General features: G+C 45.0%; 1 protein-coding gene across 2 annotated transcripts in view; it reads right to left on the reverse strand.

Moving 5' to 3' along the window:
• Positions 1–16,755, reverse strand: part of LOC124981002 (multidrug and toxin extrusion protein 1-like) — a 37,494-nt gene extending 20,739 nt beyond the window's left edge. For both annotated transcript variants that reach the window (XM_047547146.1, XM_047547147.1), the window contains exons 1-6: positions 16,581–16,755; positions 8,306–8,407; positions 7,739–7,807; positions 6,168–6,316; positions 4,750–4,792; positions 3,209–3,253 (exon numbers count right to left, since the gene is read on the reverse strand). In XM_047547146.1, the coding sequence (XP_047403102.1) occupies positions 3,209–3,253; positions 4,750–4,792; positions 6,168–6,316; positions 7,739–7,807; positions 8,306–8,407; positions 16,581–16,715 (543 nt within the window). In that variant the 5' untranslated portion in view covers positions 16,716–16,755. The remainder of the gene's footprint in view (positions 1–3,208; positions 3,254–4,749; positions 4,793–6,167; positions 6,317–7,738; positions 7,808–8,305; positions 8,408–16,580) is intronic.
• Between the last annotated feature and the right edge of the window lie 41 nt (positions 16,756–16,796).

Genomic DNA, 16,796 nt, shown 5'->3' on the forward strand with positions numbered 1-16,796 from the left:
CACATTGGGTAGTATGTGAAAGTACAATACTTTCTCAACCAAAATTGAAATTCAGAAAAACTGACCAAAGAAGATCTTGTGAAACTAGTGTTTCTTTCTGGAGTGTGGAATGGATTCCATCATAGCTGACTCTCAGAAGCAGGGGCAGGAGAAATGTCCAGTCTCTTTGGTATCTCAAATTAAGACTTAGGGGCTAGGGTGGAGCTTAGGGGTGGAGCACTTGCCTAGCATGCATGAAGCACTGGGTTCAGTCCCTAGCACTGGGTTCAGTCCCTAGCACTGGGTTCAGTCCTAGTACTGGGGGTGGGGAGTGGGGAGTAGCAAATCAGATGATGACTTAGTGCATGGACATAAAATAACATTGCACAATGGATGTCAAAATCTGTCCTGCCACATAAGGATAGAATAACAGAATACTTAGGTTGCAAAGTCAAGAGGGAATACTATTTTTCCCAAAGTCATGTTGCTCCCATAAACATCCTCTTTTTCTTTGAATGATTACTGCTTTCTTATTGAGAAAATTTCTTCTCAAAATCAAAGTGTGTAAGAAATTTTGCTGTTTGAAATATCAGTAAAAAGAAAACATCCCACTCTTCCTTTTGACTTTAACACAAAAGCATCTTTGGGGGCTGAGGTTGAAGCTCAGGGGTAGAGCAGTCCCTAGCATGTGCAGGGTCCTGGGTTCCACGCCCAGCACCATAAAAGAAAAAAGAAAGTAGCTTCAATTTCTACCCTACGTGCGGAGCTTCACATGAGTCCCTGGATGTAGTGAATTACATCCACCTGCCTCCTACATTCATCTCAGCTTTGCAGTTTCAGGGGAAAGAGGACCTGGGTCCACGCTGCAGACTAGACCTGACAGTGGTCCTTCACTCAGAGCCCTATTCTGTTCTAAGCCTACAAATCACAGCTTTATTTAAAGTTCACCAGAACCCGAGCCTCCTTCAAACACATATTCTAACTCTTCTTCATCTGCTGAGTCTCCCCATGACTCCTCTGATTTTTCCCTCAGTACGATGGTTGGATAAACCTAACAGGACCATGGGTTCATTTCTGATGGCTCAGGCTGAAGGCGCCAGGACAAGAGTCTTGAACAACCACTTACATGGACCACTTATTCACCAGGAGCCCCTGGTTAGTTTTCAACCAGGGAGCCTATGACCAGATTTACATTTGAGTCTGAAGGTAAAATCAGCAGTGTGATATTGGATGCACAGAGACATATTGGCAGTGGGAAGACTTAGTTAGATTCTACAGAAATGACAGAGGACAAATGGCAAGAAAAAAAAAAAAAGAATTAGGTGGTGGCGTAGAGGAGGGGAAGGAGCAGGTAGCACCTATAGGATGTGGTGACTGATCAGACAGATGCAGCAGGAAGGAAAAGAGGAAGTCACAGGTGTGACAGGGCCTATGAAAGACAGGTTACAAGGAGAGAAAGTGGTAGAGGCCATTGATTGAGATGGAATCCAGGCAGGGGAGGAGCAGGCTTGTGGGGCAGGATGAGGAGGTCATGTTTGCCTAATGCATGGGTCTTCCAAAGACAGCTGGAAATATCACCTGGGAGGTCAGAGACAGATGTGGAAGTCATGGAAACTGGAAACATGTAAGGAGGTAGCTTCCCTCGGGGAAGGTCATAAGAGGCCCAGGGAGGTCACTTTCCTACCTGAATGTTTAAGGATTTTCCTCTGCTCTCTTTCTCCCCATACCCTCTTGCATTGTGAAATTTCTCCATAACAGTCAGTTGCTTCTTTTTGTTCTATACTCAACTATTGACCAGGCTTCTCAGTAGGGAGGGTCCCTGAGAGAGAAACTTTGGGGTAAAGTGCCACTCCCTCCTCTCCCACGGTCCCTCCAGCCCTCTCATTCTACTAAGCTCACCCCATGATCACATTTCCTGCTGCTCCTCCCACAAGGCAGTTCTTTCTTCCTCATGGGCCTTCATCATCCCACGACCTCCATGACTACCTCATCCCTGCCCTGCCAATTAGCTTGTTTCCTACAAACTAAAGCCCTCAGCAGAGAACACAAGGCTCTGCTCTAACAGACCCTGGGCCAGCCTACTCTTGTAATGCCATCACCCACTATGTCCCCCAACACTGCAGCCCCACTGTCTGGGGTGCCCTTCCCCTGCTTTCTCCTTGGAAAGCATACATGCCCTCCATAACTCAGTTCATACCTCCTGACCCTCCTTAGCTCAGGGCTCCTAATTCTAGATCCCACATATTTCTGAAAAGTGGAGTTTTCATACCCACTGTCCTCACTTGCTCAAACTAGAGCCTGAGGTTAAGGCCACCAAATTGCCAAGAGACTGACAGCCAGGTTCACACAAGGTTCTAGAGAAAAAAGAGGCAGCCCAGAGACAAACCAGAAATGCTGACTTCTGGGCTGGGGATGGAACTCAGTAGTAGAGCACTTGCCTAGCATGCATAAGGCCCTGGGTTCCATCCTCTTAGTCTAAAAGGTAGTTTGAGTATATAATCCTAACACTAATAAAATTGGAAATTTTTTTTTGTTGTTAATAGGGTAATGTTAAATTGAGATCATTAAGAAGGTATGCAACTTCCTCCTTCTCCTTTCCCTCATCCTTTGTGTTCCATATGCTAGAAAGCCTGCCTGCCTGTGTGGTGGGGATCCACATCCCAGTCCCCCATTTACCTGGATTGTTCTAGAAGGAAGTCCATGGTTGCACATCAAACACTGGCATCATGAATCCACACCTACCATGTCAGGTAATCATTCTGGGACCTTTGGCCATTGCTGTTAGCCACACATGAAAAGTCCTGGCTAACATTGGATGTCATTACAATTGAAGGTTTTATGTCCCCAGTGGGGAAACTAGGGGCTTTCAGACAACTGAGCAGAGGAGCTGGTTCTCTGGAGCCAGACTGGCCACTCTGATTCTCATTTCTCTCCAGAGAGCAGACAAGCCTGCACCCTTCTTTCCAGGGAGCCAGTTTAAAATGTAGAGCCAAAGAACACAGAGGGTCCAATCCTAATCTGCCAATGACAATATTTCCAAGTGGGAACTGGATGTGAATTTTCCAGAGCCAAAAATAATGTTTTCTTTCCTTGATATCACTTAGCCCCCCTTTCCACATCAAAGTCCTGTGTGCACAACCATGAAAATGTCCTCCACCCTGGTATCCCTGAGTATTCACAGGGCCTCAATTCCATTAGCCCCCCAAAGGAAAAGAAAAATCCACATTACCTGGTTGAGCAAGTACTTAACTTGTAACGTATAAAGAAAGCTTGCCTGCAAGAGAACGAGAAGTGAGTGTTAACATTGTGGTCTGGCCACACATCAGTGAATTGGGAGCCATGGCTGGCTTGTACCATAACCAAGACCTGGCTGCTCTCTGCTCCCACATGGATCCACTGAGGCCCCCTCTCAGCACAGGGGCAGGAGTAGGGCATCTGTGGCCAAGGAGTTTCACACATCTCTTTTATGGATTAACATTATTCAAGCAAAACTCCATCTGGCTAAAGGAAATGCAGGGCTGGGGTTGCGGCTCAGTGGTAGAGCATTTGCCTAGCATGTGTGGGGCACTGGGTTCAATTCTCAGCACCACATTAAAAAAATAAATAAAATACATTTAAAAAAGGGAAATGCAGTTTCTTTGGTGCATGGCAAATATTTTCTGGGGATGTTGGGAGGTAACTTGGAGGGCAGCTCTTGTAGACCAGGCTTTCATCTCACTTGGTGGAACGATGAAAAAAATATCACATTTTAAAGATTTTAGGATAGCACTTGGGGTGCACCTCAGTGGTAGAGCATTTGCCTAACATTTCAGGTCCTGGTTCAATCCTTAGCAACACCCACCCCCTGCAAAAAAAAAAAAAGTAAAATAAAAAATAAAATGAAAGCAGGATAAACTAAAGAGCACAAAGTCAGTTATGGGAGCAAATAGATACTATTACAGACTGAACTTTGTCTCCCAAATTCACACTGAAGCCCTATGCCCCATGTGACTGGATTTAGAGGTCTTTAAAGAGATGATTGGATCAAATGAGGGCATAAGAGTGGGACCCTAATCCAATAGGATCAGTGACCTTAGAAGAAGGCACTGGGGGATTTGTACACAAAGGATGACCAAGTGACTTCGCAGCAAAAGGGGGGCCATCTACAAGCCAAGGAGGGAGGCCAAAGAGGACATCAACCCTGCTGATGCCTTGACCTTGGACTTGGAGCTTTCAGAACTGTGAGAAAATAGATTTCTGTTGTACACATCCCCCAGTCTGTGGTATTATGTTGTGACAGCCCCAGCAAATGAATACATCTACACTCTCCAACTTAATAACCTTAGCTTTGATTGTTCATTGACCATAGACAAACAGGTGTCAAACATTAACACCCACTTAGAGTTCTGTATGATCACACTCAGGAGACACAAAAGGTCTAAAAGTCAAAGTGATGCTCTCAGAGGGTATGAGATGGGTTAGACCCCTAGAGGGAGAAGAAAAGTCTGAATTCTTCTCTCTTTTTGACCTGAGGGCCCTGAGACTATAGGAATTCAAGAAGGTAGCCTCCTGGAATGCAGTCGCCCCTCCCAACCCTGGTGTTTCTTTGAGATTAAGTTAACATTGGTTGTGTCCTTCATGGGTGTGATTAAGAGCACACTTCTGCAAAGGAGCCTATGGCATACATGAGAATCACAGGAGATTGAGCCAACACATGGGGTTCACAGATGTTCCAGCTACTGTTCACCTGCGGACCCCAAGAGTGGAGCCTTTGAACCCTTGAAAACTTACAGGAAGAGCAGGAATGAAGATCATCACATAGGTCTGGGTAAGCCTATACAATAGAAAACAAAAAACAATTGATAGAGGCCTATATTTCAGGAAAGGCAGAATAGAATAACTCAAGCTAATTTTTGCATTCTTGGTTCTTTTTAAATAAATGGGCTTAAAGCACTGGAGTAAATGGGAAAATTTATACGTATATATTTCCATCTTATAACCCAAATTACCCTTATTGCTTCCTTTTTTTTTTTTTCGGTGCTGGGGATCGAACCCAGGGACTTGTGCTTGTGAGGCAGGCACTCTACCGACTGAGCTATATCCCCAGCCCCTGCTTTTTTTTAAGTCTAAGACTAAGATAGGTGTGTTATGGTTTGGATGTGAGGTGTCCCCCAAAAGCTCCTGTGTTGTTGTTCAGAGGTGAAATGTCTAGATTATGAGAGCTGTAACCTAATCAGTAGATTCATTCATTTGATGGATTAATAATTTGAAAGGACTACTGTACTGGGTGGCAATTGTAGACAAGCAGGGCATGGCTGGAGGAAATAAATCTCTGGAGGTATACCCTTGGGGATTATATCTGATCCACCTGGCTCTTCCTTCTCTCTACTTCCCAGCCACCATAATCCAGCAGCTTTCCTGCACCATGCCTTTCTGCCATGATGTTCTGCCTCAGCTTGAGCCCAGAGCACTGAAGTTGGCCTATCAAGGACTAAACCTCTAAAACTGTGAGCCAAAATAAACCTTTCCTCCTCTAATATTTTCTTGTCAGATATTTTTATCATAGCAACAACAACAACAACAACAACAAAAATGACTAACATGATAGGTTTTTTCCAAGCCCACAGTGTGGCTGGACCATTCTCTGCCATGGGAGGCTGTCCTGGCCTTCCTGGTTTCAACTAGTAGCAACACCCATTACCTGTTGTGATACCCAGGAATGTCTCCAGATCTTGCCAAATGCCCCCTAGGTACAGAGCCATTGGTTTAGGGCAAGGCTTTTTAAAGGTTTTAATGAGTTAGTCCCATGGGTCTCAAACATGAAGTTCATTGGAATCACCTGGGAAGCTTTGAAAGCTACTGGTGCCTAGACCTCACCCTGGACCAATTTAGAGTCTGGGGCTGGGGACTAGATGCCTGGGGTGGGGTTTAAAGCACCCAGGTGATTTTAATATCACCCTCAGTCAGGAATCACAGATCATTGGCTACCATGCCACATGGAGGATATTTGTAAAGTAAATTCCACTCAAAACTCTTCACTCTGGGAGTCATCAGGAGAGAAGGAGGGGTTGACTAAGGAGGGCTCGATGCTCATCTTGATATTCAGCTTTGTCCCTGCCCTTTGTATTTCCCAGGGGCTGAGCCTGCCTGGATAGATGGTCCTTCTGCTGGGAAGGATGCCCATTCCACCATGACATGTCTCATCTTACCTGGACACATCTGGGTCCTGCCTGAAGAGCAGCAAGATGTGCTGAGTGTTGAGGAAGAGTGCCCAGCAAGGAAAGCAGCAGAGGAGCAGAATTAACATGCCCCTCTGTAGGATGACCCCCACATGCTTCAAGTTCTGGCTCCCATATGTCTGGGGTGTGAACATCCAAAACAAACCCATTAGCACAGAAATAGCACATCTTTGCTGTTCCCCCAAAGCCTCCCATCATACCTCAGAAAGAAACATGCCGGTAGAGATTCTGCTATATTCTTTATGGAGGAGGTGCCCAGGGTCACATACATGGGTGGTTTTAGAATGCTACTGCCCATAAGAACCACCTGGGGAGTATTTATTAAACTGATGACAGGATTCCACTAAAGATATTCTAGATTTAACTGATCCAAGTAGGGACCCAAGTAGTAATGTTTAAAAACTCCCCATGTGATTCTAATGTGCAGAGTTGCATAACCTGGAAACTTGTTAAAAATGTAAATTCTTGGGCTCCATTCCAGACCTACTGAAGTGGAAACTCTGGGGTTATAGCCAGTGGTGCGAGGAGCCAGCTCCTTCTGACTTACAGAAGCCAAATTGTGTGTGTCTCCTCCAGTTTCATGTTCAGTGACATCTCTGTGGCAGTTTCAGATCAGCCAGAGGGAATGTTTACACAAATACACACAGTCCTCAACTTAGGAATGGATCAATTTAATTTTTCAACTTTAAGATAGTACAAAAGGGATATGGAGTCAGTCAGCGGAAACCATACTTTGAATTTTGATTCTGGATCCTTCCCCAGGTTTGTAATATGAGATATGATCCTCTCTCTTGGTACTAGGTAGTGGCAGAGAGCCACAGCTCCCAGTCAGCCCCACAATCACGAGGGGAAACAACTGAATACAGTGTGTTGTGTTGCTAAAGTAGGATATTTGGTAGGTTAGTATGGTTAATGCATTTTCAACTTAAAATGTTTCCAACTTAATGATGGGTTTATTGGGATATAATAGCACAATAAATTAAAAATATCTACATTGTGTACAACCATAGAAATGAAGAGTTGTACCCCACTTGTGTACAATGAATCAAAATACAGTCTGTAAAAATAAAAATAAATTAAAAATTTCTATATATGAATTGGAATGTTTCTCTCTACCTCCTCCCTCTCCCCTCAAAGAGGACGTGAATATTTACCTACCCCTAGATAAGGCCCAGCAACCTGTATTTTGACAAACCCTGGAGGCAATTCTGTTGCAGGCCCAGGTTTGAAAACTATAGGACCATACTAAACTTAAATGTATGAGTGATAGAAGGGACTTTTGCAAAATGTTCACTGTTTGGTCAAAACAGTATAAGGCAGTCATACAGATGAACACTAGTTCACAATGCTGAAAGAAAACCAGTCACATTTCAAAGACAGTAGGCAAGGGGAACTGGAGTCAATGACTGATAATGCCAAAGGTGTCTACTGTTATAGATCTTCTCATCTGTATGCACACATGTCTCTCTTTGCTGATGGGGTTCTTCCATTTATACTTAAGATGCTGGGGGCACTGAGAAAATGTAACCACTTCCATTTACCTGGGAGATGAGAGTATCACATGCAGAAGATAAGCCATGTCCCACAGAAATGCCAGTGACATTGATAACCTGGAAATAAACCAAGGATAAGACCAGACGTTGTTAATGGAGGAAAGAAAGGTAAATTCTCTACCTTGCTGATCAGAGTCAGCCAAGCTCCTCCTTCAGTATTAACAAGCCAATCTAATCACCTTGTTATCTGCCTGGAACCCCTGCTTAAATCTATTGGGCCACACACAAGATCAGAGAGGAATGAAAAATACAGGTCAGATGTTGTTACACAGTATTTTGTATTTTAAGTCTTGAACATTTTGCTCTCTAACTTCAGGGGGTCATGAACCCTTTTTAAGGGAATGAAATGGAGCACTGCAGCAATTTTGGATAAATTACTTGTTCAGAACTGTTGGTTGAGCACCCCTAATCCAGAAATCCACAAATCTGAAATACTCTAAAATCTGAAACTTCAGGACTGGCATGATGCTCAAAAAGTGTTCATTTGTTATAGCAGCAGGAGAAAGTAAATACGGAGGGTTTTCATAAACTTCTGCTAGAAACTCTTGTACATACTGCAATTGCAAGTGTGACTGCATCCAGTTCCAGCTTGCCCAGATGGCCGCAGAACACAGAGCTTATGAAACTGATCAGGAACATCATCAGCTGTGCCAAGAACTGGGAAGAGAGGGGAAGAGGCGGAGAGATGAGTGCCAGCGATCACAGTCTAAGGTGGCCTGGTGTCCTCCTGCAACCAGCTCCAGTGGGAAGTAAAGGCATCCAACTTTTACAGAACCAATGCCAGTTTGCATAGGCCAATGTATGATTTCTGAGGGCCTTTTTAAAACAGTAAAATGTATATTTGCAATCACTGGATCAAAAGCCCATATAATTTTTTTTTTAATTTTTAAAAAATTTTAATTGAAGCCAGACTTGCTAGTGCATGCCTATAATACTGGGGACTCAGGAGGCGGAGGCAGGAGGATTCCAAGTATAAGGCCAGCCTGGGTAACTCAGCAATATCCTTTCACAAAATAAAAAATAAAAAGGGCTGGGGATGTAGCCCAGTGGTGCAGTGTCCCTGGGTTCAATTCCCAGTACCAGAAAAAAAACAAAACAAAACAAAAAAAAACTTTTAATTGACACATAACAATTGTACATACTTATGGGGTACAGAATGATATTTCAATACAGTATGTACCATGTAATGATATATATCAGTGCACCCATCACTTTCAACATTTATCATTTATTCGTATTGGAAACATTCAAAATCCTCTATACCAGTTATTTTGAAATATACAATTAATTGTTGTCAACTGTAGTTACCCTATGGTGCTATAAAATGTTAGAAGTTATACTTCCTATCTAACAGCACCCCTGTACCAATAGGTCATTCTCTTATTCTCTTTCCATCCCCCTAGGATCACATTTTTAAGAGTACCCCGGTCTTTTCAATGTTATTTTTCACTTCAGTTTCTCATGCAAAGATCACATTAAATTTTTTCAGAAGTTTTCAGAGTTTGCCTTCTTGGATAACCTCTTTACCCCCTTGTTATTCCAGATTCCTAAATGAGAATTCTCCTGAAGAGAATATAGCTTTCAATGGCAAGAACTCATTCCAGTCAGCAAGACATTCCACAGCCAGCAGGGGCTAAGGTAGAAATGAAATCATCCACTGGAAGGCCGTATGATCTGGGACCCCTGGGTGAAATGCTACTGGTTTGCCAAGCACCTGAGACAGACACACTCTCCACCCCCCCCCCCCCACCTCTCTTGGAGTTTTTCATTTTTATATTGAGACAGGGTCTCGCCAAGTTGCTTACAGCCCTACTAATTTGCTGAGGCTGGCCTCAAACTTGCAATTCTCCTGCCTCAGTCTCCTGAGTCTTTGGGATCATAGGCACATGTCACTGTGCCCAGCTACCTATAATTCTATAATTCTATAGGGCTCAGATATGAGGGTAAATTCAGCTTCTGGACAATTAAGCAACTCTTCCTCAAAATTCCAGTGACTACTATGAATTGCTTCACAATGGTTTGGCTGCACAATTGGTCACTTATTTCTTGAGGTTAATTTAAAACCAATTCCTGCTAGACCCAGGTAGTCCAGTATGTCATCCCCCAGGGGGGCTTATGTAGTCCCAGAGGGAGGTTCATTTGAACCCACTCCCTAGGAGAAGAGAACAGACACCTAAGGATTTGTTTGCCTGCCCCACAAAAGCTCTTCCAAAAATTGATGCTCAGGGATGGTGACACTGTTGGTTCAGCTTCAATGCTACTTCTTATAGCCTTTTAAGGACTTCTAGTGACATAGTTCCTATTGCTGGTCTCCACCAAACCTGTGCAGAGACCATCTGCCAGCCCTATAGGTATCCCCAAATTGTTATATTAGTACCTGATCAAGTCCTGAGCTGTAATAGGATGACTACTCTCTTTCCTTTCATCCCTAGAAACCACATCTAGAGAAACCATTTCCAACTCCAGCGATGGGCCAGACCTTCAAAATATGAATGGCCAGCTTCTAACTTTGTATGTGTGCGTGTGTGCATGTGCACCCACAACTCAGGGACGTATCTTTCTTGCACCATCTCCCAAACCCAGATCCTCTCTCACTACCACAAAAATCAAATATGAATTTGATTTCCAATAGGGCCTCTCCCCACTGAGCAGAAGGAAACCTTTGCATGTATTGCACAAGTAAGCAAAAATATGACAGAAGGGAAATGGAAATGGAGGGGTGAAGATGGGAATAAAAAAGGTTGAGAGCCAGGGTTGGCTCAGTAGTAGGAGGCTTGCCTAGCATACACAAGGTCCTAAGTTCAATCCCTAGTACCACATGCACAAAAAAAAAAAAAAAAAAAAAAAAAAAAAAAAACAGACATGAATAATCTGATTCTGTAGAATCTAAAGCTTGAGCCAATGGACTGCCATAGGTGTGTGCCAGGACATAGTGACATGATTTAGGTGTTGTCATTTCCCTTACAGATGTTCTCTGTGGTTTCAATCAGTGGTGCTTGGTGGCTCTTTAAATTTTGAATTCATATAACTTCAAAGATCATAGGTCTTTTGTATTTGTAAACCCAGCATCATTTCCCAATCTTTTCAAATGGCTGTCCACGAGGCCTTTGTGCACAGGAATCACAGTGTTCATAGAAAGTTTTCTGTTTTCTCCTTTCCCACAGAACTTCGTGTTTCCACTTCACAGTTCCCTGCCTCCTTACAGGCTATACATAAGCTGCTTTTCATGGCTTCATGTGAAAACTGCCTATTCCATCCTAACAACAGGCCTCTGGAGTGTAGCCGAGATTTTGCTATTATAAACCATACTGCTCTGAACATCTTTTTCAGTTGGGTGGGATGAGGCATTTTCTTAGGGTGAGCGCCCAGTCCAAGGGTGGGAATAGTTCAGATGTCTCTTATACAAAAGTCCAAGAAAGTGGAGCTGAGTTCAACCAATCCAGTGAGACACACCTTCAATGTCAATGCCAGCTAAAACTGTTATTTTGTGACGGTTGCTGCAGTTTTGCTGGGGTTATGGTAATAACCGTGTTCTCGTTGCCCAGGTCAGACAGCCAAACAGAGTCAGCCCATCCTAAGCCTCAGTCCCAGGAGGGACAGAGTTCTGGAATTTAGATTTACTAACTACTCCTCAGATTCTGGTTTCAAGCCCTTTGGGTGACTCCTAGCCACAGAATGTAGTTTGTATGCACAAAGGTCACCTCAGGGAGTGGGGTGCTACAAATGCTTATGCTCTGGCCCATATTGAAAGACTGATTTAGGAGGTACATGGGGTTGAGGAATCTGCATTTGAACATATCCTCCACCCTAAACCCATACATAGCCTATACACAGGTGCTCAAAGATCACATTTTGAGAATGTTCCAGATCCTTGGAACCCTACCATCAAAAGGCAAGTCATTATGCCAGGGAATTCACCGATCCTGGACAAAGGTCTGTTAACCTTAGATATCTCAATGGTTGCTGCCTGAAAAACAGTGAACTGAACTGGTAATGGCTCAGATGGAGAATAGCTATTGTTAAGAGTAGGGGCTGGGGGTGTGAGCTCAGTGGGTGAGCTCATGCTTAGCATGTTCCAGGCCCTGGGCCCAATATCCAGCCCACACCCACCCAAACTGCCAAAATGACATACTTCCGACCCTTCTTCTTGCCCAAGGATGCTGCTCATTTTCCTGGTCAGGCAATAACTTACAAACCTTGTAGCAAGATAAAGATTCTTGCTGCCTGGCAGCTTGAGAAGGGTCCTCTCCATGACCTGCTGCTTGGAAAGGGTACAGGCGTAAACCTGTTCAAAGGACTGTGCAAGTGCTCCAGAAGGACCTCTCTTACCATCCCGGGGGGCCTGAAAGTCCACTCTTAGCAGCAAAAGGTCAGCACAGGAAAGAATCCGAGAGGTCACCCAGACAGTTCCTCCTTGTACATATGAGGATGCTCCAGTCCAAAGTCTGAACTTGGAATGTGTTTTCAGGACGGTGGCTTTGGAATTCAAAGTGCATCCCAGGTACTGGGGTCATGGGTGTGAATTAACCAAACACCATTGCTTCATTCCCACCCAATGGAACCCACAGTAGAGAAGGAAAAGATGTTGAAAATGCAATAAGTAACTCAGTTAAGTTCATTTGTGCAGTGAACTTCTGGTTTAGTCAAGTAGTCAGGGAAGACAATGAGTTAATTTGAATGATGAATTTTTTAGGCAGAGGGACAGAGTATAGATATCAGAGGGGGGGGCTAAGGCTTCCCAGGAGGAGGGCAATGGAAGATAGTGAAACAAGATAAGGCAGGAGGGTTCAATAGGGATCAGAGTACAGAGGGACTTATAGGACCAAGTTCAGGGTTTTGAGTGGGACTAAGGCACAGATATGCATTTGAAAGGCACTTCAGTGGCTCCATGTGGAGCATTTGGGGCACCATGAGCTAGAAAGACTGCTTGGAACTATAGTGGTCCACTGAGAGAGTGGGAACGTGAAGAAGTTGATCTCTTTGAGAGACATTCAGAGTGCTGAAACCAAAGACTTGAGAAGGATGGGTTGGATGGGGAACTGGGAAGGAGAGAAGGGAGGTCCTGGGCTCCTGCGGGGTTTCCTCTGTTTAGCTTCCACTATCACTGAATATTTCCTCACATCCATTCACTCATCCTTTGACTTGTTGGAAGAGGAACCATCCTCCCCTTCCAGGTTTTCCTCTCCTTTGGTCTGGATTGTCTCTTTCCCTTGCAACCTTGCCCTGCTGAATCTGACATATATCACTAAGTACTCCCTATCAAGTATTTCCCTATACCCCCATGACAATCCAAAATTTCAGCCTGCATTTGTTTATGTCCTGACTCCATCAAGTCAGTTTCATCTGATATCACCCCTCTGTCCCCGCTATCCCTGTATCTTCTGCCCTGAAGCCCTAGAAGTTTCCAGAGCTCTTTCCCAGGAGTTTGAGCCTAGGCAATCCTACCGCTCTTACATCACAGTCCATGCCCACAGGGCATCCATCTTTGGGGTTATTTTTGAGGACTCTAACAATTCATCTTGGTTGGAAGATGCTAATCACAAAGAGAAAGCACGGTTGAAATGCTTGAAGTATACTACCACTTTCCATCTCTGGCAAATACCCACATTCCCAAAGTTTTCATCAGAATAAAATGAAGAGCATCTTTTGAGAGGTGAACCTGTTCATCTCACACTCTCTCCTTTGCCTTCTGGATTACTGTCTCTTGAAAGTCTTCATTTAAAGCTCAATAGGAGAATATCTTGATAAATCCTAATGCTCTCAAGGGTCAGGAAACATGAGAGGTCTGGGAAATGGTGATGAGAAAGAGGAAACACACAAAAAGTAGTGCCACGCTGGCAATTCTACCTATTTTATTGTGGAATCTTGGAGAAGAGAGTGTTAGACATTGACCACAGGGGGAAAAGGTTTTGATCTCCTACCCCCTGCCCATTGGAAAATATGTAACTTACAGCAGATGGGAACAGAGATGGAGGGACATCAAGAGGGACTCCATATACAATTCACAAAAGACTAAACTGGTGCCAGAAGTCTCCAATCTCATTTGTGCAAAGCAGTCATGGACATGTACACAAAAGACTGGAGGAAAAGAATCCCAAATTATCTCTTGGGCAGTGCAATCTTAGAGTTTTTTCTTCTGTTGGTATTGGTTTTCTTTCTTTTTTCTTTTTCTGCAGAGTACATATCGTATTTGTAATAAACACAATCATCACATGTATAGGTGCGTATACACACACAAACAGAAAGGGGAGACCCTCCATATCAGTCTAGTGTTCATCCCTGGAGACCCAAGGAGGTCTCCTACATCAAGGGCATTGAAACAGATTGAATTTGGGGGACATCCTCTTGTCCTCATGCTCCTCACACTGGGAATGGAAGCTGAGGAGCTGCTTCTCCATGGCCTACCCAGGGCACCAAGGGAGCTGAGGATGGAGACTGCCCCCTGTCCTGGCTTGTCTAGCACAGGCTACACGAATCTGCATATGTGCATTTCCTTCCTTTCCTCCCATTTTGCCCCCTCTTCAGGCCAACTAATCCTACATATGTATATCACCTGGCTTTGGTTTCTATAAATTTTAAGAGCTTCTATGGGACTCCAAGGGAGAAGGAATCTAGCTGCTTCTCCCAAATTTGCTCAAACTGCATAAAGTTCACTTTTATTTTTTCCATCTTGTGCCTAGTTCTTATGCAGGTGGGTGGCCCAATCCAATCAGCTGGCATCCAGGCAGGGTCCCTGGCCCAAGCTGCTAATAACAGGATCGGGTTACTGGAAGGGGCTAGGTCTCAGAAAGCTTGTATTATTAGAGCAATAATGGCCTTACAAAGTCCTTTCTCATAGCATCTTTGTGTGGGAGTGTTGAGTCAAAACACAGATCATCGACCTCATTTTATGGATGGATAACTGGAGACTAGAGACACTCAAGTTCACAAATCTGTTTCCTAACATACTTTGGGAGGTGAAAGCACGTGTAAAGGGACCCTCCTTTGAAGTTGCCCTTATTTCCTCCTCCCTCTGCCCTTCCAGACCTCCCTAATTCTTTCACAGAAGGGAAAGTCCACCTAGGTGGTTAAGATGTTAACCGCTTTTTTTTTCCCCCTTGCAGCACCGGAAATTAAAGCCAGGGGCGCTCTAACACTAGGCTACATTCCTTCTTTTTTTATTTTGAGACAAGAGTCTCGCTAAATTGCCCAGGCCGACCTCAAACTTGGGATCCTCCCTGCACAAGCCCTCAGATTGCAGGTCTGCACCGCCATACCCACTAAATCTTTCTTTAGTTGTATGGAACCCAGAACACCTAATGACCTTTGTAGCACTCCTGTTTGAATCTATGCATCAACTAACACGGAGCATGTAAATTCAAAAGGACAAGAAGGGCAGGAGGTCGCTGGCCCCACGACTGGAAATCTACTGCAATGTTCCAGAAGAGAAAAAAGAACACACGGATGAACATAACCCCGCTCAACACCTAGCCTTTCTGCCCTACTTCTCCTTTCTCCTTCCTATAAAAGCCCTTTGTGCCCGAGACCCCCTAGATGGATCTTAGAGGGGACAGCCCCTCTATCTTCTCAAGAAAACAGAGTAAGCCTGAATCCTTTCTACCAACTCTCAGTTCTCAAGTACTAGCCTTCCAGGGCTGGGGTAGCCTGGACCTTTAATTCCGGTAACACAGGGAACTGAAACCCAGGTCTAGAGATTCCAAACTAGGAGTTCTTTCCAGTCTACCAGGAGCATCACAACCTCCTACACAATGGGTGTATTTTCATTTCAGAGCTTTATCCTCTGCATTATTCTTGCTGCCTGCCCACCACAATGCTATATCCCACAAACAACAGGAGTTACCATAACTGGAGGCCACACCTTTCCACTTTAGCCAGCGCAGGTGCAGAATGCCATAACCAAGAGTATATTCACTTTAAACATACACTGACGGTTTCTGGTCTATCCTACTCCACAACCGGCACAGGGGGCTTGAAAAACACCAGAACCGGCAGGAGAACATGAACGGGATTATATGTTCTGTAGTTCATATGGTTTAAAAAAAAAACAAACAAAAAAAAAAAAACCTACATTACCTTTAAAAGGTAAGGCAGAAAGAGATCTAAGCAAAAAACAAAACAAAACCCAAACAACAACAAAAACACAGATAAGAACACTTCAAGTCCAAACAGAATCGCGTTAAAAACTTTTTAAAACACAATTACTGGTGGAGAGGGGAAGCTGGCGCGAGATGCCTCTGCAGAGGTTGATTCTGAATTCCAAATACTTTCGGAAGCCTAAATCCAAGAAGGACAATCCGCTTCCCTCCTCCATGCCTCAGGATAATTGTTTGGATACCTAATACCTGAACTACCGGACTTTGCCGCTAGTTTGCAAAGAAGCCAAGTTTTGGGTGCTTGGAAGCTCTAGTAACTTTTGCTTAGTTCGCTAATATCCGTGCCCCCATAAGGCACCCAGTGTACGTGTGTGGCGGCGGGAGCCGGCAGTTTCCTTAGGGCACAGGTTCCCGCTCCCCAGTAGGTACTAACGATGGAGACGGAAGCCGTTGGCTTTGCGGTGACTCCAGCTCCCCCAGGACCCAGCAGTGCCAGCTGTGCCGGGTGGTTCTGCCTAGTGGGGCGGTGCAGAGCAGTTGGCAGCCTGGACGCGCGCGGAGGCGCACAGGCGCCCCCCCACCCGGCTCTCCGCACCTTAGGGAGCTGGTGCTCACCAGCTCTCCCGCCTGCTGCAAGTTCGCTCGGTCCCCACCTCCTCCATGTCCTACACCGCAACACTGGTCACGGGGCCCCCAACCTGCCTGGACTAGCCTGCAACTGGGGCCACCTGACTCACCGCGGGGCCCGCCAGGATCAGGAGCTCCCGCAGTTCCTCTCGAAAGTCGGAAAACAGCAGGCAACGCAGCCCGCGGCGATCAGAGGTGGTCTCCGGGCCCACCGGCTCCGGCACCGGCTCCAAGTGAGCCTCCATGTGCCTGGCGCGGTGCTGCAAGGCAGCGAAGACTCGGGCAGCAAGATCGCACTGGGCCCGCCCCCCACGCCAGTCCCCGCC

This window comes from Sciurus carolinensis, chromosome 3 (genome assembly GCF_902686445.1).
Source record: "Sciurus carolinensis chromosome 3, mSciCar1.2, whole genome shotgun sequence".
Classification (NCBI taxonomy): domain Eukaryota; kingdom Metazoa; phylum Chordata; class Mammalia; order Rodentia; family Sciuridae; genus Sciurus; species Sciurus carolinensis.